Raw genomic sequence first — 21,200 nt, 5'->3', positions numbered from 1 at the left:
ACAGTTTATAGCAATTATAACTACATTCAAAAATTTATGTGGCTTCATTTGATCTACAGTTTTTATTTGCAAAAGTAACAGCAGAATAATTCTGTTTGTTGTTTTGAATTAGTATTGCTACAGCTTAGAACCTTGCTTGCTGCTGCAGGCTGACAAGTTACTGCAAGTCAGCTGAACTCTGGTAAGACTCTGTGTGCTTGCTTTCATCTGCAGCAAAGGTGAGGTAATTATGACTCCCCTTAGCATAGTGAAGGTTGTTTCTTATAGTACAAGCAAAGTGAAATGTCAACAGTTTCTGGGTTCTATCTGATAGCATGATGGCTTATTTAAGCAAGCATGGAAGTTGACATATTTGACTCATCTAAAAAGATAATTTTTAGGAATTCACTTTCTGTGAAATTAAGCCTTTTAATCTTCAGAGACTTTGCTAGTTGATAAGTATGTAGCTACTGTGCAGATAATGGGGAGCCTAAGGCCTCATCTCTGCTGGTACTTGTAAATATGTATGAAACCATTTTCAGAGAGGAGCATAGCCTCTGGTATTACAGTGCTTTAAAACGTGTTGCAACTGAGTTGGGAGTTTCATAGAGAGCTTCTCTTACTGCACAGTTTGAGCCAGTCTTAACAAAAGCTAAAAAGTAAAAATCCACACCCAAACTGTACAGCAAATCAAGCAGCAACTGTTTTAACTACAGCCATGTTGGCAAATGTGGTGTTGGAAGAACCTGAGCTTAATAGCTATTTTTGAAGACAGTTGAAACAAGCACTTTAAGGTTTGTTTTGTTTTGCAGGCTACCATTTTAAATGCCAATTGTGTTCTTATAAATTGATAGATTCCAATATTCATAGAGATCGACCTAGTATTATGATCCCTGTATTTAAACTGTTTAACACATTCTTTGTGGTGTTACTAACATTTTTTTACTAACCCAAAATAATGATAAAATGTTCAGCTTTAAGGATGGATGTATATCATCACTTTACAAGAGAAGAAATAAAAAACAGTAACCTGCAGTTCTCTAATAGGTATTAAAAAACAAGCTCCACCCAATGCTAGTCGAGGATAGTATCTCAGTAAGCACTCTAGAAGAGATGTCTTAAAAAAAAAATCTCACCCTGGACCCAGGGCCTTACCTCCTGTACCTTACGGATAAGATGTAAGGTACACATGGAGATAAAAGGTTTCTCTCCATTATTTAAAGCTGTGTTGACATGTTAGATTAAAACATTTCCATGCGTATTGATCTATTAGAGAAATGTATATACTCTTTTCCTTTTAGAGATACAAATAAAAAAATTGTTTAGGTCACATAATGAGGGCATTCTAAAGATGTGGAATCCCCATTTTATGATTATATATGCAGTCTCAGTCTGCTTCTTGAACACTTGTTATGATACAGACCTTGACTAGTGGTATTGTTTTCCACGGTATTAATCAACAATTTGGGCAGATGATGTGCATAAGATAATCTCAGGGCTATAAAGTGAGTTGGGATGTTACCAGCATTTCTGTTTTACTTGCCAACCCCAAACCAGGGACTACGCTTGATTTCAAATGTTGTAATGGAAATATATCAGTAGAATAAGAATAATGCAACTTGCTATCTTTCATCTTTTTTATGAATTGTAGGATTTCTCAATTGTGAATTTTAAAGTAGATCCCTTTGAACCTGAAATTGATAGAAAATACATTACTATGATAAATGTGAAGCTTTAGAACTTCAGTCTTGGTCACTATCTGTACTATGTTGTCTGCATTATCTGTCATCACTGTTCCTTTCAGTATCCTTCAAACATTAAAAGAAGAAGATTTGCTGGACGAGAGTTTAGTAAATTTAATAATGATTACATTTACAGCTGGTGAAACCTGTAGGGGAGAGCTTTACATAGGGGCAAGAAATGAGATTAGGGTGTCCACTAACTTAAAGATGCAACTAGATGGCAACTAACTGAAATACTAAAAACTGATTGAAGCCTTTTATTTTGGTAGAGAAAACATATCCCCTGTTCTATTCTGGCATTGTCCCTGATGGTGTTTTCAAACTTGCATCCCTCAGCTGCAAGTGATTTAACTGCTTAGCCTCTCTGATTGATTGTGGGAAGGGAGTTAGAAGATTTCCTTGTGTGGGAGCTCATCCCCACCTGTGCAGCCATAGCTGCATCACTGAGCAGCAGTGACTTGCCAGATGCAAGTGATGCCAGAAGCCTGCTCTGTGGGCGAGGAGCTCTTCACTAGCAGGCAGAGCCACTCCTGGCTTATCCTGCCAGAAGCGAACAAGGCAGTTCTGGCACAGAAACAATCAGCAGGCCCCACTGAATGCCTTAGTGCCCAGCTGGGACTGTTCACAGTCACTGGTGCAGGAGAGATTAAAGCTGAGCTGAGATGTGAGACATCCTGGCAAACGGTGGCCCGTCAACGGGCAGCAGGGGCCCATAAACGTCTGCCTGTTTTCTGTGCTCAGTATCTGTAGAAGTACAAATGTTCAGTGCTCGTAATTTCAGTTGTCTACTCTCCAGGTCTTTGACCATATGGCAGCATGATTTGATAGTCTTGAACTCTAATCCTGACTGCCCCATTCACCCCATAGTGTGATCCCAGGAAAGTGTGTCTGTTTCCATTTCTCCGTCTGTTAAACAAGGGCAGCAATAATCTCCTCTCATAGTGCAGACAAATTCACTGATATTTATGAGGTATTTGAATGTTACATTAGTGGACAGAAAATGAAAAGCCTGATGAACTGGGCAAGGCTGTGTCAATTGCATACAGTGCAGGGCGGCAAAGCAGGGACCATTAGCTGAATTGGGAGGATGCCAGTGACAGGGTTTCCAGAGCCACCGTCAATCCTTTGTACAGGACTTTCATAAAGCAGGGAGAATGAGCATATGTACATCAGCAATGGCAGGCAGAAGGTTGCATGAACAACTCTAATTTTTCCTAAATAATTATTTTTTCAGTTTGTGCATATGAGTTATGATAATACTAGTCCTGTACCACTATTGTTAGTAGCATAAACTAGCATTGAGAGAAATTGTGTTGTGTGTCTTCCATTTCTTTTTTCATCTATGCAGAATGCTGTCATAGAACAGTAAATTAGAAGCACAGTATAAAGGGAAAATAATTTAAGAAAATGTGTTTTTGTCTGTCTCCCGGCAGGCTGTGAGGTCACTTAAAGAAACAATCGAAGACTGTTGGGATCAAGATGCTGAAGCTCGATTAACTGCCCAATGTGCTGAGGAGAGAATGGCAGAACTCATGATGATTTGGGAGAGAAACAAATCAGTTAGTCCAACAGTCAATCCAATGTCAACTGCCATGCAAAATGAGCGGTAAGAAGAAAAAAAATTGATTTTAGTTGGCAATGAATGTCCAATGCTTAGCTCACTCCAGGAAGGAAGCTAGAGCACACTATTCAGTTAATGTTTCTGCGTAATGTTTAAATGTGTTTTGGGAGCTAGTCTGCATATGGGTTCTGTGTAAGATCCTGATTGTTTTGTGTTGCATGAGTCCACAAAATAAGCATTTTTATGGCACTGGATTCTTACAATTGACAGAATTCAGGCTCCTTGTATGTGAATAATTGTTTTTATCACAGTGAGGCCTGTTAAGCTGAGTTTAGACAAACTATCCAAACAAGTTTAAAAAGATATGAAGTGACTATGAATTGTGTTTAAAAACTCTTTCCTAAGTAATGCATTGAACTTCTGTTTAAAATGTTCTGCTATAAGCTATGAGTGTTCAGGCAGTAAGAGTTCAGGAAATCACCAGGACTCGAATTTATAGCTGTTCAGTTTAAGAACTACAGAGCCCTTGTTAAAGTCTCTGTTATTTTGGTCCAGTGAGAGAGGTGATGGGCACATCCCTTTTCTGATTATAAATGATGCAAGAGTGAGAATTTGCAGAACTGACATTAGTGCTAAAATAATACACACCAGAGATCTGGATTTGAAAGCAGCGTAGCGTTGGCACACTGTCATGAAAAATTTCCGTTTAAAGCATGGAACACATAAATTGTTAACATTATTATACATTTTTCATGGCTTAGGAGCTTGTGACTCTTTCCTAGCATTTTCTGCATCCTATGCTCTTGAGTATAGTTCTTGTTTGCCTTCTTCAGCATCATTTGCAACTAGAGCAGTATCTTATCAGTGAACTGCACAAATACAAGTATTGGACAAATAGAAGAAAATTACTGTTACGTGATTTACTTGTATAAATAACGTTTGTGACAAGAATGCTGTCCTACTAAAATGATGTTCTGCTTCCCAGGATTTTTCAAAGAGGATCTCAGTTTTTTTTATTGTATCTGTCCTTAGTTTATGCATGAAAAGGAATAGACATTCAGCTCTTTCAAATTAGAGGCTTTATGATATACAGCAATATTTACTTATATGATCTTAATATCACTGATTTTTTTCTTAAAGGAACCTGTCACATCATAGACGAGTGTCAAAAATAAGGCCATATCCAGATTACTCCTCTTCTTCCTACATTGAAGATTCAATCCACCACACTGACAGCATAGTGAAGAACATTTCGTCTGAACATTCAATGTCCACTACACCTCTGACTTCAGGGGAAAAGAATAGAAACTCCATTAATTATGAGCGGCAACAAGCACAAGCTCGCATCCCTAGTCCTGAGACAAGTGTCACCAGTTTGTCCACCAATACTACTACCACCAATACAACTGGCCTCACACCTAGCACTGGCATGACCACCATATCTGAAATACCTTATTCAGATGAAACAAACGTACATACTACAAACGTCATGCAGCCAAGTGGGCCCACACCAGTTTGTCTGCAGCTAACAGAGGAGGATCTAGAGACAAATAAACTGGATCCAAAAGAAGTAGATAAGAACCTGAAAGAAAGTTCTGATGAGAATCTGATGGAACATTCACTCAAGCAGTTTAGTGGGCCAGATCCACTCAGCAGCACTAGTTCCAGCTTGCTTTATCCACTGATAAAACTTGCAGTAGAGGTGACAGGACAACAGGATTTCACGCAAGCTAGCAATGGTCAAGCATGTTTGATTCCAGATGTCCCATCTGCTCAGGTCTATCCTTTACCCAAGCAGCAGAACCTTCCGAAGAGGCCTACTAGCCTCCCTCTAAACACCAAAAATTCAACAAAGGAGCCACGGTTAAAATTTGGTGGCAAGCACAAATCAAACTTGAAGCAAGTTGAAACAGGCGTTGCCAAGATGAACACTATCAATGCCGCAGAACCTCATGTGGTGACCGTTACCATGAATGGAGTGGCTGGTAGAACCCACGGCATAAACTCTCATACTGGCACGACCCAGTATGCCAATGGGGCAGTGCCGTCTGGCCAGACAGCCAGTTCAGTAGCACAGAGGGCCCAAGAAATGCTTCAGAACCAGTTCAGTGGAGAGGATAGTCGTCTGAATATTAATTCAAGCCCTGATGAGCATGAGCCCTTGTTGAGGCGGGAGCAGCAGGTTGGCCATGATGAAGGTGTTCTGGACCGCCTAGTAGACAGGAGAGAGCGACAACTTGATAATGGCCGAACAAATGTTAATAACAATAACAGTAATCCGTGTCCAGTGCAAGACACAGCTACACTCACTATCCAGAATGTAGCCAGAAATCCTGGGCAGACTCAGACTAGAAGAGCACAGAGGCCTAATTCGCTGGATCTATCTGCCACAAATAGTTTGGATAGCAGTAGTATGCAGTGTAAGTGCCAGCAGAACTTGAACAAGTTTCTCTGATGCGTTTTTTTGCTGAATAACTATGCATATCTGCTTGAAAATACTCCTGTGTCCCCTTTCACTCCTCAAAGTATGCCTACTAATCTCATATACATTCAATTTCTATCAGAACTATTTCAGTCTTCTCAATAAAGTCCTGCGTTCTGTTCTCATCAGCTCCATAATGTCTTAGGTCACTATCTGCTTTCCACATACATGGAAAAAACTGTCCCTTTCTATTCTGTCTACTTTGATTCAGGGAAGGGAGCAATTTCTACTCTTGTTATTTGTTGTGAGGCAGTGGCAAACGTTATTGAAATGTCTCCTGTTTCTTTCTTCAGGGACACATTGTGTCTTCTTTTCCATATTTTTCATCATTCATAAGAGTAACTGGCTCTAAGATGCATTGGTTCAAATTATTTTTATTATACACTTATGATATGTCTTCGTAACTTATAAAGCAACTGATATTGCTATATTAGTCCAGCCTAAATGGGCAGTCAGGCGTTCTCTAGCTTGCTCTCTGAGCTTCAACAGATAAAGCAATCCTTTGTCAGTTTACCACTTACATATTAAAAAATAACCAAAGTAGTTAGAGAATGAATTTTAGTAGACTCCCTCAGAAAAAAATTAGATTTTTAAGCCTAAAAATGTAAGAGGTTACAATGAGAATCTCCTTAGTAAGAATGCAGTTATAGTTGAGTACATAGAATGTTTCTTTGGAGTCCATGGGCTATTGGAGAGACTTCCTAGATAATGTGCTCCAGAATACACTGTCATCATCAAAAGATACTTGCAAACTTCTGACTGTGTTTAGGTAGAACCTGTCATACTAGCAAATTAACCTGGGGTGCCAGGCATTGCATGCTTGGAAAGAAAAAGTTTATAAACGAGCTAGAAAGATCTTTCAAGAAATGTAGTTGAGTATTCAGCAATTGAATGTTTAAGCTTTCCTTTTAAGTAGGAAACCTTATTTTTTGTCTTTACTCATTGACATGAATTGAAATTTTATTGAATTAAAAAAAAAAAAAAGATTGCAGTAACTTTCTTTAATTGAAAGTTAAGAAGAAAATAAAATATTTGAAGGTTAAGATCAGATTTCTACTGCTGAATTTTTATTGTGTTTGAAGTTGACAAGCGTTTTTTCCAGTTTTGCAGTGCAACATCCCAAATCCTGATTCAGGATCCCAATAGAGAAAATAGACTGTTAGCCTCCTGGCAAAGGCCTGAGCTCTGCCTGGGGTTTTGTATGTAAAGAACTGCTTTGCGAGGCCAAGCAGGATTAGGGGATCTGCGATTTAATTGTGCTATTAAATGTTTAGCCTTTGGTGTCCTGTAGTAGCTACATTTTTTTTCTTTGTACCTTCCATTACAGGTAATGTAAGATACTATGATTGCAAAAGCCCCTCAAATATCAAATGCTGATTCTGCTGTTTGATGCCAATGTGCATTCAAGGTAACACAAATTACTTCACTGAAGTAATTTCTGACAGAGAACAGAATCTGCCCCCTTGTTTTAGTGACAGCGCTATCCGCTGCCATGTCTCTGCCATACAGCTGCTTAACTTAGTAGGATTTTCTGCTTTTTCTTCTGTTCTGCATGAGTAACAACCCTGGGCTCTCCAGTCTATTCTTTCCTGTAATACTATTTTTCTACTTTTTGTTATTGTTGTTCAGTAGGTGACTCCTCACAGGACAGCAAATCGGGCTCAGGAGAAAAGATCAAGAAACGTGTGAAAACTCCTTACTCGCTGAAGCGATGGCGTCCTTCCACATGGGTCATCTCCACTGAGCCGCTGCACTGCGAGGTCAACAATAACGGCGGTGACCGGGCAGTGCACTCCAAATCCAGCACTGCTGTTTACCTTGCAGAAGGAGGCACTGCCACCACAATGGTATCTAAGGACGCAGGAGTGAACTGCCTGTGAAATACTTTAAAAGCCGACAAGTGACTTTTTTCTTTTCTTTTCTTTTCTTTTTTTCCATTATTTGAAACAAACATACAGAAGACATTTTAAAAAACTGCTTTCTCCTCCTGTCAGCAACCCCTATCAAGGACTCGCTTTAAATAGATTTCAGCTATGCAGAAAATTTTTAGCTTATGCTTCCATATTTTTTTATTTTGATTTATTTTTTGAACATTTTTGCACTTTTATTTAGTATCGCTAAAGTTAAGTCTGTCTGTTTTGACCACGGAATATATATATGTGTATCAAAAATGTGGTCTCAAAATATTTTTTTAAAAAAACAAAAAAAGGTATTGCTGATAATCAGTTTGGACCAGTTTCTTAAGGTCACTAAGATCATAAGCAGACTATAAGACAGGTTTGACTGCGGTGGTGTCTTGTAACCATGTTTTGATTTCTGTGCGCGAGCTAGTCTGTATATTTCTATTTTACAAAGTATATTCTCTTTTGCCCCTCCATTTTTCTTGTGTCATGTTGAAATGTGCAATAGTCTATAGTTCACAGTATGCTTTATTGAGAAAGTGTTTCTAAAACTGCCACATGTTCCCGTTTTTGTCTTTATTATGTTTTCCCTGACAGTTGAGCAGTCAGCCAGTTGTGACAATGAACTTTGCACGCCGTAGCCAGCTCAAAGCTGCTGCCTGTCTCGCATCGTGCTCTGAGGTGACAATGTATGAACTTTCCCCAGCTTGAAAGGGCTCTTTAAAAGGAACAAAAATTGAGTTCAGTACCTTTCCTCTGATCCTTCTCAACCGAAGTGAGTTTCGTTAATGGTGGTAGATGCCAGCCTGTCAAGTTCTGAGTAACCAATTGTTGAACAAATGTAAGGAAACAATGTCAGCCACTTTTGTACTTTATTTTGTGTACAGTTTCACCCTTTGTATTTATGTAAAACCAGATCACTACTAGTGTACGTTGAAAAATGCAACTCAAACAGAAACCTAAGTAACTGTAATTCGTAAGAGCTTTAGTGAAGATAGGTTGTGAACATTTTTTATTAACAAAGAGGAACAAGTATGAATCTTATCTGGCACAAATCTTTCCTGACTGAACACCTTCCAGACAGTCTGGGTAAAATCAGCCTGATGACCTTTGCAAGAAGGTGCGTCCTGACTGGTTGCTGTTGCTGAGCTGAAACGTTTCTTCCCCTCAGGTTTTCAAAGCCCTTCATTCGTCTTGGTAGAATCTACTGCATGCTTTTAAAATTCATGGGTATGAGTGTTTGGCTGGGAAAGTTGTTTTTTTTCTGGTTAAACACTTCTTTCAGTTTGTATGTAACACTCCACACACTGATTTTAGCTGTCAGTGAATGTGAATCTAATATGTATTGAGATTATTTTTTTTCACCATCTTATATAGATCTTTTCTTAGAATAATCATTTTTACTGTCTACTGAAAGCAAACTAATTTCCTTACTGGCCAGGCCTTCCTTTCACTTAAGAATTATTCATCCACCTGAGAAGTACTCTGATGGAAAATACTTCAGTAAAAACTATTTAAATTAAATATATATATTTGTGTGTGTGTGTGTGTATAACACATGTCAGTCTTTGGTAATGAGGTCAAGTTTTACTTCAGAAAACTGGTGATGTTCAAAAAATAAAATAAGTTCTATGTAGCCATCCTGCCAAACTCCTGTGGTAGGATACTGGCAGCAGTCACTTGCCTCTCCCAACCTACCTTCTTGTGGCAGCCAGAAAAAGGAGCTCTGTGCTCTCAAGCTTGTTTGTTTCCTTGCTGTTGTATTATTTTTCCCCATGAGGTAAAATTGCTAGGTCTGTTTTGTACATCTGATATAACTGGTATAATATATACCTTGCTACATCTGATTCTTGCTATTTCTCAAACTCTTGCTTGTGCTTTATGATTTTCTCCTTCAATGGTTCTACATTTTTCTTATATTCTTGTACGTATCTCCAAGAGATAACTCTAAATCCAAATTTTTGATTCAGTGTAGTTGTGGAAATACAAGCTATGAGATATAGTTTGGGCTCCCTGTGCTCTTTAAGCACCAGCTTAAATAATAACTCTGAGGTGCAGTTCTGTTATCATGATGTATAAATATATAGCTATTCTTTCCCTCTTCAGAAAATGCAGCCTTTCTCTGGTTTTACTTTTAATTCACTCCCCTGCTTCCCATCTGCTACAATCTTGCATCCCAGATGTTGAAAACCTGCCAGTTGCTCAGCTGGGTTTCAAGACCTCAATCAGAATTTTTGGCATTCTGTTCATAATGTTGGCCACGTTTTTCATCTCTTTTGGACTTCTTCAAATCTGCATTTGATGTACAGTATGTTGACTTGGGATGATTACTGTATCATGCATATTGAAGACTCTTCACTCATTTTCCAGTGACTTTCTGGTTTGCCTTACATATGTATCATCCATCAGCATTTCAGAATGTGGGCTGAAAAGCATATTTAGGACACTTATCTAACGTGACAGACTCTGGGGATAGAAAAGTTATTTGCTCTGACTAGTTCTTTCTGCTAAGACAGGTTTGCTGTGAAATTCTAGCCTTTCTTTTCAGACCAATCCTTTGTAAGAAACCCAACTTTTGTTATGCTTAATGCAATCAAAATAATTTTGATACCAGATGAAGATTCTTGTGCAGTTTTTGTTGAACATTTTTTAAGCATGCATAAAAATTTCATTTTCTCTATCTTTTTTCTGTCACTTCCTGGAAAACCTTTTGGGGATGAATTTTAATTAGTAAAAGGTATTGGATTTGTAACCTACCATGGATAAATATTATTTGTAGCACAACAGAAATGTGTACTTTATCACAGAATATCCTATAGATTACGTAGAGAAAAAGTATTTATTTGTAAAGGTCAGTCAAAACAAACTCTTAAGTGCACAACAAAATATTGTAATTCTGCACAGCTAGATGAGATCGGATTATTAGTTTGTTTTTAATGCTTATTTTATTAATGTCCAATTTTATTTTTTACTCACAGTGCATAATCCAGTCTCCGCAGAATACTTTCTCTGTAAATTAAATGATATTGAATCTCATCTCGTGTCCTGGGGAATCATCCTTAACCAAATAAAATGCATGTAAGAGAGAATTCTACAGATCAGACACGTGGAGATAGGTGGTAAATGTACTGCAATCAAGGGACACAAATGGTTCTGTTTGTTTGTTTTAGGATAATGATGACAGTTGATAATATTCTATCAACATCTCATGTATATTGCAGATAAGCTAAAAGTAGAAAAAATGAAAAAAAGACTGATAGTGTAAATACCTATGAGTTGTGCCACTGTCAAATAGGCAACAGTAGAATATTTGCTATGGTAATTTATAATGTATAATTCAAGTAAAATATTATAGCAAACATTTGTGATGTTTGTATATATAACCAAAATCCAAAAGCTTATTGGTTTTTTAAAAAAATGACATGCTAGTAGAAGTTAAATGAGTTAGTTAGGTATCTCTTTTTCTGCTTCCTATGTTTCCTCACCAATATTACGTGGTTTTTAGAATGTGAATTCTAACCATTTGAACAGACATGCAAGCATAGTCAATTGTATTCTCTTCTAAATTGAAAATTTGCAAGTAAAGTTATCTGAAACATTTCCCTGACTTTGCTTATAAAGCTTGATAGTTTCATGTGCTGAACATTTATTGTGTCTTTCTTCTAATTCTGAGATGCACTTAAATTGCACAGCTAAAAGATAAAGAAATTCCTAATTTAAAGGAAGACCAGTTAATATCATCATGTTTAGAATATTCTCTGAAATTTGTTTAGAAATGTTTAGAAATGCTCTGACATTTTTTCTATATTGTGCTTTCTTACTTTTATTCATGTCAGTCTTGTTTCCGTTTACAAAATAATCTCATTTCCACAGGCAATCAAGATTTTTTTTTTTCCCAGTACAGGGTACAAAAAGCAATACAAGATGGATGCTGTCAGGCTTCTGGAAAAAAAAAATCAAACAAAAACCCTTATAAATCCGCTTATGAAATGTGTATCTTTCCATCTGTCAGCTCTCTTAAAAATCATTCATTAATTCTGCCTGCCTCAGAAAGGAAAATAAGGATGTCCTGTGTTTGTTCGGAATGGATTATTGGGCAAAATTTAACAATAATGAATTGCTACGTAGAAAATACATATACATTGTACACCAGTATATGCCATAATTTCAGTATTCAGTCATCCTGTATTTTTCTTTTCTGATATCCCTGAAGTATTTATAAGTGTTTGAAACAGCAACAGAAGACCACTATAATACTGCTGAGTCAATGTTCAGGTGATAATTTTCTTCCTTTAAAAAAATATTCAAAAGATCATAGCCATTCTGCCACTGAAACATAATAATGGAAAGTTCCAGCCTAATTAAGGATTTTTTTTAAATTCACATTGCAGTTAATATGGGAAAAATTGTATCATGCTGTAGTTTTTACTTGTATGAAAATGATGAAGTTCTCAATGCTGAAAATTAGCTTTTTTAAAGTCATAAAAATAATAATTACCTAGCACAGTAGTATATATGCATGACCAAGTATATATGAAATTTGGGGCAGCTTACTAAAGATTGAAATAGGTTTGACTAGTCTATGAAAGTTGGGTTATAGAGTGGATGACTTTGTATTTTGCATAAATTTGCATTATTTGAACTTTTCTCAACAGTTTCCCACTATGTATTTTGCCAGGTAAATATATTAGTCTCTCTTTTTTTTTTTTTTTTAAATGTTCTTACTAATTTTTGTTCAACTTTATTCCTTTCTTCAAAGAAAAATCTATTGCAGCGGAGCCAAATATATCTATTTTTATGTAAACTCTGTATGTATTTAGATGCATACGTATGTCATGCAGAAATTCCAGGACTAACTTCTTGAGTTACGGCATCAGATGGTAGCACTGGTAGCAAATATAATGGTCTTTTTCAGATATCATTCTTAAATCATCTTTATAATAAAATTGGGCTCAGGCTGTGACATAATCCAGCAGTGTAAGATCCCTCATGACATGCTTGTCACTTTGTCACCGATTTAAGATTTCTCCTTTCAAGTTGGAAAAAAAAAAAAACAACAAACCAACCCTCATCATTTTTAATCCACTATAAATTTTACAAGGCTTTTTTATGCAGTAGCTGCTGTAGTGAAGTCTGTGGTAACCCTTTGATTGTGGGGGGGGAGGTTTAGGCCATTAAATCCAATTGCATTTTAGGCTTCTATGTTATCCTAGAAAAACTCAAGCTGTAGACATGCATCCATTTCATTTTTTATTTATTCTTTTCCCCTAATTATGTTCAGTTTTGATGTGAAATAGTAAGAAACCAGATTTCTCATTTTTAGGTTTCTTTTGAACTGACCAAAACTGGTAGTGGAACTTCCGCTTCTGCAGAAGAGATTTAGGCCCTCCTTTGAATCGCAATGGGAGTCCCATTTGGCACAAACTTATCCAGGGAAATCAATGCATCACAAACATGGACGCCACAAACAAGCTGGTGCTCGAGCCAAATGCTATTGAAATGAGAGAGGTGTCTGCCATCAGTTAGGAGCAAAGAAGAGCTGGCGCTGGTTTGAAAACTTAAGATTAGCTGTGGGAAAGCCAGTGTGGAACGCTGGGCCTCGTGGGCTAACCCTGACTGCTGGTATTCTTAGGGCTGCTACCTGGTGACTTGGTTCAGGGTTCCACACCAGGTCAGCTGTGGTTATTGTTGAGAAATGGGACTGCACCAGTGGGAGGGCAGTGCCAGGTTTTCAGGTAAATCCTCATTCACACCAAACCCCTTTGATGTTCATCTGGGCTTAACGCAGGTCTGATTTAGTGGCTGTTACGGTGTGTTAGTAATATGGAATTACTTTTTATGGCCAATTCTATTTATTTCACTGTAGTTTAATTACATATGTGCATAACAGTCAAGAACTAATTGGAGTTACGCTAATTTGTAGTGTAGAAGTCAGATTGTTTTAAAAGCCCTACTAATCAGTAATTGTGTGAAGTTGCAGGTCGTTCAGTTGGTTAACTTCAGTGCACAGGTCACACCCTACTGTCACAGCAAGGAAGGATTTCTTCAAAGCTCTTACAGGCTTCTGCAGATAGATTACCTCTGTCAGGACCACAGATCTTGCCTGGTAACTATTTTAAAGCAAAAATAACTACCCTTATCATTTACTGGTTTTTAGATCCCCCAAAAGTTATTTTTTTTTAAATCATTCACTAGTTTTTAAAGCAACAAAAATGCGTGAGGTTTATATTTCTAGAGCACTTGATTCACTTTTTTTCTTTTGTGCTTCAGAACTGTATCATGAAGTATCACACTTCCATCTTGTTTATTCAAATGGAAAGAAAATAATAGATGTTTCTGTAATCTTTAGGTCAAAGGAACACAAAGAAACAGGCAAATCCATGTTACTGCTTTCATTGGTCGCTTTTGAATTTCTTGATTTTTGTGACTCCTCTTTCACGATGTTGAAATGTATTTAAAAAGGTTTGTCTATAATGTTTCTTGTCTGCTTTTTGTCTCTAGAGAAGAGTGTGCTCTATTCACATTTATATAAGCTGGAATCATACTTTACAATTGCTGCCGATTATTTTTCCCCCAAATGCAGAGGAAAATGAACACAGCAGAAACAAATTTCTAGGGTTTGGTCTTCTGTAGAAGCTGAAATAAGGATATGTGAAACTGACATTTTCCTTATGATGGATGGTAAAGAGAGCATTAATTTCTGAGCGAGCTTTTCTGGGGAAGAGGGGGAGAAACCCTAGAATATGGATTCTCATCAGAACCCTTTTGTTAACGGGTATTTTTGTTTTTTCTCTCAAATGATTGAGTAAATATCATGTATGAATTTATAAATAATTGCTTTCAGTTATTTCTTTTGTATAAGCTGCCCAGTACCCTTGCTATGCTGTATAAGTTGTGTTTCATGGAACAGTGTGAGTATGAAATAAAAGCTAATTTTTGTTTTTTAATCATCTGTGGATGCCACTATGAAAGCTGACATTGTTAAAGCCACTACAGAGTTTTCTATGAATACTTGTAAGAATTGCTTTGTTATATATAAACCTAAATAAAGAGATTGTATTGATACAGAGACATGGGATAAGAACATTTAAAAGGCTATTCTTTAGGTCTAAAAGAAAAGGCTTGCTGTAAAATGGTGCATTATTCCATTTATTAAAGATCATATTAATGACAAAAAGCATAGTCTTTTGTGGGTTTCTGTGGTGTTACTGGCCATGAGTAATAAGACACACTCCCAGGATTGGAGGAGTGGAACTATTGCAGTTGTGTTTTGGTGGATGGAAGGATGAGGAACTACATCATCACTGAGAGCTGAACAAGACTTTGGGATACCTTGGGCACGTGACAGATGGTACTTTGCACTGTTATCAGATGACTGTGAAATAACCAAAGCTTGCCTTTGCTACATTAATGCAGTGTCTCTTCTTGCTGTTTTGACCATTCTCACTGGTCAGCAATTAAGATGCTTGCATTGGCAACTAAATAGCATTTGTGTGCATTTGAGAGTGCTGCATCAGGCATCTTGCACCTTACAGCACCAAGCACTGTATGGTGAGACCTCACTGGCTTTAGCTCTTCCTGTTAGACATAGATTGGTGGGGCCCATCCTGCACACCTCAGTTGCTTTGGTGTTTACATTTCCTTACTTAATTCCTGTCAATTTATTTTTCTGTACCCACAGTGATAATGATTTTTGCAAGCAAACGAGACGGTGTTGCAAGTTTGACACTTCCTTGGCCAGAGGACTACCTCCAAAATGCAAATGAAAGAGACAGCATGAATAGCTTTCTTGCCATCGTAAATAAGGATGAAGTAACAAACTGAGGCAAGTAGTGCACAGGTTGAACTCCTGCCTATACTGTAAATCAACACAGTATCACAAATGAATTCATGAACCCCTGGCTATAGGGAGGGACCATTACAAGCCTCACCTCTCCTGGGAGCAGGAAGCAGCCTCAGCCTCCCACGGTGTTCCAGGCTGGATCTGCAGCTCCCTGGGGGGTTTCTGCATGAAAAGGATTAGGAGATTAGAACAGTTATTGACAAGGAGAAGGTCCCTCCTTGAAAGACAGCACTGTGCTTGCATGCAGTGGCTTGCTCTTGGCTCAGGATAACTGAGCAATCCCAGATCACAGGAGAAGAGAGGCTAGCAAACCAGATTTTATTACTTACGTTTAAAGCTTTAAGGACAGGCTCACAGGGCTCGTTTTTTTTATCCAGATGTCTTGGTGACAGTGATGGGAGCTTGAGCTCTTTTAAGTCCTCTCAGGGTGAGCTCCAAGAAATTGACACTTTCCCATCAGGCTGTAGTCAGGAAGAGTCATTGTAGGCTGGGGCCACCTGGAGCTCTCATATGTTGGGAAGCACACACAGCTCATTTCCTGTTGCAGGCAGCTCCCTTCCCTCTCTTTCTGGCATGAGGGAGATGTTGGTGGCAGCTCTACAGCAAGTTGGGGGAATGCTGATTGTCAGCAAAACCAGGAATTGTGTGCCTCTTTTACCTTTGCTAGTACCCTGGAAAGCTGGACTGTTGCTCCCAAGAAAGGCTGGGAACCTGTGTGTGGGGCAGCTGCGTGGAAACTAGTAGATGCCCTCCACCCCCTCAGCTATTATCACTCCTTGCAGACAGCAAGAGCAGCCAAGTCCTGCCCTAACCCAGCAGGTGTGGCTGAGTCTTATCCTCGGGGCATCCGAGAACCCTTGAGTCAGCTCTGCAATAACAACGTGTTACTGGTGAATTTTACTGATCTATTTTTTACTGGGCGTGTGAGCTATTCAGTGCTAAGGAATATTCTCCTCAGAGATTTCCCTGCAGGACCTCATGTGCATGCTTGAGCCAGCTCTCCTGCAAAAATAACCACTGTCATTCAGCTTTTGCTTTGCTGCTGGGAAATGAAAGTAAAACAACAATAATTATATTCCCCTTTGTTCCAGAGCAGCGATGCAGCTGCTGAATGTACTTTGTGGAACACAGCCACATCAGTCTTCCACTTGTTTCCATTCAGGTTCCCCCTCCCCACTTACTTCTTGCTAATTCTGATGTTATGTAAATTCTCCGTGTGCAAGAGATTATAGACATCTGCTCTCTGGCATGATACAAAGCACATTTTATTGGATAAGAAGGTTAATTTTACACAGATGGGAAAAATCCAGCATAACAAAATATTTGCATGTGTATAAAAATCACCTTTTCATATTAGCCCAAAAGGTTGTCATTCCCCTTCAGTGAGTTAAAATGTTTTAATTTCTGGAATTTAAATGGTACTCTTAAGCCTTTTACTTTTATGTCAGAGGATGTTCCTCTCTTCAGATTCCAGTACTATAGGGAAAGTCTGGGAGAGATGCACAAATGCGGTCCTGAGTGGCTAACTCTGCCTGAATGCAGCTGGTAGGCTCTGGGGAAGCCCTGTCTGCAGGGAGGGAGCCATGGAAGATGATTAAAGAAAGCATGTCTCTATTTACTGGGCAGCATCTGAGTAAGCAGCATTTCTAGATGGGGGGATCACAGGAGCACGGGGCAAAATTCAAGGAAGCAAATAATGAGAAAGTCTGGAAACAACAGATCTAGATGCATTTCAATTCCTATGAGAAGGGCAGCATCTTCCTAAGGCAGTTCATCACAGCCCAAGCACGTTTTTAGAATGAGCACACAAACTTTAAATGGAGCTTGTCTGATTTTGGCTGCGTGTTGGATGAGGGGCTACTAGCTGCACTGGGACATGGAGCTTTATCTAGCTTGGCTTTATTTTCTTCTTCTCAAAGAGCATGTTCTCTCTCTGGCCATCCTTGAGGCAAAGTCAGGCTGAATGCAAGGTGTGATGCATGAGGATGGGATAGCACAGAGACACACTGATAGATGTGACCAGGCTAATTAAAACCTCCCATACTTCTCAGGGCTCAATGCAAGGAGGCTTCAGAGCACTACTGGATCCTTGTTCTCTGAATAGGTATTTTCTCAATTCAGAGAGTCCCATGCCCCCACCGCATCACACACTGTGCTAAAGTAAATTAAACTAGTAACAGCAAGGTTACTATATGTATGTGGAGAGAGAAGTCATGTTATTTCATCTCTCCTTCATAGTGAACCAATAAACCATGCTGCTAGAATGCTTTTCACAACTTCTTGGGCTTTTATAAATGCTATGAAAACAAACAGAAGCAGGTCAAGTTTGTAGATATGAATGAGAAGAACCTTTCTGTCTTCTAGGTTCTCTTAAGTGAATAGCGTTTATAGATCTGTGCCTATTAATCACATATACGGAATGTTTATCATTCTGTAATATGGCCATAAAACATTCATTATTGAAATATTTCCATTTATCTAGTTAATTGATAATTTTGATGATTGAAATAAACACTTTACTAACAGTAACACATTATACTCATAGAATAGAGTAGAAATTGTGTCTGTGGTTTGTGAGAGCAGTGTTCGATATTCTTAGGCCAAGAGTTTTCTTCTACAGTTCATATGCATTGTTCTGCCTATGGACTAGGAATACAGAAATGTTACATCTCTATACATAGTACAAATGCACACAAACCTTTGTATTATTTTGCAAGCTCTGTGCTTTTGTGCTATAAATAATAAGGTTTTGGAGCATACTTTTTAAAGAACTACCACCTAAAGGGAAGGAAATCTTTGTTGTTGGAAGGAAGCAGTTATATGCAACATACTATTTTAATGGAGGGATTGACACCTCACCATATTACTTTTCTTAAAGAGTGTAACCTTATAACATGTGGCATGTATATTTTGCTTTGAGTTGCCTTTTACTTACTACATGAAGCTTGACTTATGTCCTAGACCCCATCTGTTGTTTTTATTGTTTTAATCTTAATACCTTATTTTCAATCTGCCTGCTTTCCCAGATCCCCCCAAATATTCTGCAGTATTAAGTGGAATCTTAAAGGCTTTGTGAGAAGCAAATTCCATTATATTTGTCCTACCTCAAAATGTCTTTTTCCCTTGTTGCTGTTGAACTCTCAGACAAACAAAGCTAACCCACTCTGCAGGGGAGAGATGGGAAATGCAGCAAAATATCCTGGGGCATAATTTACTGTTTAGATTAGACTCCTGGAGTCTTTAATCTTTCAACCCTCAACATTACTTGCAACTACTGTAGCTGCAACAATTATAGGCAGAAGAGCTCTCCTTCATGTGTGCTGCTTTGCATTTATTTAATTTCGGAATAAGACAAGAACACATTTGAAGCTACTTGGAGTGCATTTGTTTTCCATCAGGTTTGCTCTTTCTGATATTTTTAACAGTAGGTTTTTCATATACATTATTATGAGCAGTGAGTGATTCTACTAATAAACCTTCGGTCCTCAGGACAGCAAGGTTCCTTAAGTATTAGTTTTCTTTGTAGAGAGTACATTGGGACTGGGGCTTATGAACTTAGTTATACCTCCCCGGCCCTTGTCTGACTGATGAAAGGGCTGGTTTGGGAGATGATGGAAGAAGGCTCACAGCCTTTGTGACAATCGTTTTCATTTGTTTTTTTTATTTTGATTCCTGTTGGCACCATCACATCAGGTGTTATGGGCAGAGTAAGAGCCACTGATGGAACGAATAAACAGCCTACAGGTGCTGCATGAAGCTGAATGAAATGTGTGGAGCGGAGCCCGGGCACCATCCAGCAGGTCAGAATGTGGGAAGCCGTGTGACGGCTGGGATAAATCCAGGTGTGGGGAGATGTGCACTGCCAGCAGGGGGGGACGTCTGGATGCAAACCACTGCGGGGGGGCATTACTTTGACTTTTGTGTTATTAAGAACGTTTCTGAACTACTCGCAAGTAATTCATAATACTGCTTTAGCTGTTTCTTTTATTTCCATAGGGTGTAGGAGAAAGATCCTGTTGCAACACATTTGTTAGTTTAAGCAAATGAATGTATGAAGCACACACAGTCTGATTCGGTCTGAGTACACGATTTTACATGTCGAATGTTCATCTCTAACGCACGCAAAGCAACACGGCTGCTGAGAAGCAGCACATGTAAATGCTTTGCTTTATACAGAACTGTGCATGGCAGTGCCATGTTTGCGGTTGTGACAAGAATGCAGGAAGCACTGTAATTGTCACAAATATTGTGACTTGGATCCAAAAAGCACATCATACAAAAAAGATATAAATCAATACCTTTCATTTTTTGCCTCTTCAAAACAGCAACAGGAATTAGAATTTGTTCATAATATTTAATGCCTTAAGAATACCTTTATGGCATGTCGCTTCCAAACAATCCCAGTATTTCTGGAGAAGATAAATAACCCAAGGAATGAAAACCTGCTGAGCAACTGCACTGGCCGTGGGTGATGGCACAGCGGGAAGGTCAGTGGAGTACATTTTCTGCTCTAGATTGAAAATTGCAACAACAAAGCCAAGTATACATAGGTTAACCTGTAGCCCAGAACAGTTCTCAATGCTGAACACAGCTTTGGCTAACCCATCTGCCGTCATGGAGTCTACATTGCCATTATGTAGCCTGTGAGCAAGCATCATGAGCTTTGAACAAAGTTTATTTCAGTGCACCAGAGCCGACTAGCTTCATAGCAACCTCCTCTAGTCACACATCAACCCTGTTCTCTTCTGCCAGTCTGATTTCCCATTGCAAAAATTGATTGCCACTCCCAAGGCTTGAATTAGACCTGTGCCCAAGCACTGTTACAAAGGGCCTACACACAGCAACTTGCTTTTCAGGCTTGTTAAAAGTGTCAGCTACACGAATGGAGCTCTGCAAAAGGGGATGGGGCTTTTCAGTGAAGGGGGTTTCAATCAGAAACAGCACCAGAGAGAAGAGAAATAAGCCACATGTCCAAGGGAGAGCAGCACGTAATTTGTTGTCGCACCATTTGTGTCATGGCAGTGGTACTCAACTGCAGCACACATCTTGCAGAGCAATACTGACGAGAACTTGGCGTTTGGTTCAGGACAGTCCTCCTAAGCCGCACAGGACTGCCACTGGCAACAAAGAATAGAACTGATGGATTCCTTCGTGGCCTGCAGGTGCTGAGGATCTCGCATCTAAGGGATTCAGCATACGAGTAGCAGCCTGACACAAAGCTGCATTCTCTTTGCCAAAGGACACATCAGGCTAAGAGAACGCCTGCAGCCACACGCTACCCTTAAAATACCGAGGAGAAGACACAACGAACCTGACGAAGAGCAGTAAACACAGCGATTAAGGGAAGGAGGGCCAAGTCTGCCCGGATATTACCCACATATCAGTAGCGCTAAGCCGGTGGCGAGGCGATTGGATAAGCCGCCGCTGAGCCCTCGCCCTTCCCAGCGCCGCGCTGGCAGCCTACCGCTGCCGTGCGGCCGCCTCCCGGGACGAGCTCCCGCTCGCGGGTCACCGTTCCCCGCCGGGTCGCGGGCTCCCGCGCGACGGCTCTCCCCGCGGGGCCCGGAGCTGCTGCGCCGCCCCCGCCGCCCGGCCCGCGGGGATCGCCCGCAGCCACAGCCCCGCGGCACGTGCCGGGGCGGCGCGGGGCCGCGTGTCGCTTTAAGCGCGGCCCTCTTCCGCTCCCCGCGCA

The 21,200-nt window shown here is 39.5% G+C and overlaps 1 protein-coding gene across 1 annotated transcript in view; it reads left to right on the top strand.

Moving 5' to 3' along the window:
- Nucleotides 1-7,644, top strand: part of BMPR2 (bone morphogenetic protein receptor type 2) — a gene marked incomplete at both ends in the record, with an annotated part of 95,289 nt that extends 87,645 nt beyond the window's left edge. Inside the window, 3 exons of the mRNA XM_079539173.1 lie at nucleotides 3,155-3,327; nucleotides 4,423-5,702; nucleotides 7,394-7,644. Of these exons, the coding sequence (XP_079395299.1) occupies nucleotides 3,155-3,327; nucleotides 4,423-5,702; nucleotides 7,394-7,644 (1,704 nt within the window). The remainder of the gene's footprint in view (nucleotides 1-3,154; nucleotides 3,328-4,422; nucleotides 5,703-7,393) is intronic.
- Nucleotides 7,645-21,200: the final 13,556 nt, after the last annotated feature.

The sequence above is a fragment of the Tetrao urogallus genome (assembly GCF_951394365.1).
Source record: "Tetrao urogallus genome assembly, chromosome: 8".
In the NCBI taxonomy this organism is placed as follows: Eukaryota; Metazoa; Chordata; class Aves; order Galliformes; family Phasianidae; genus Tetrao; species Tetrao urogallus.
Note: the sequence above shows the minus strand (reverse complement) of the source record. Positions and strands in the feature narration are given on the sequence as shown.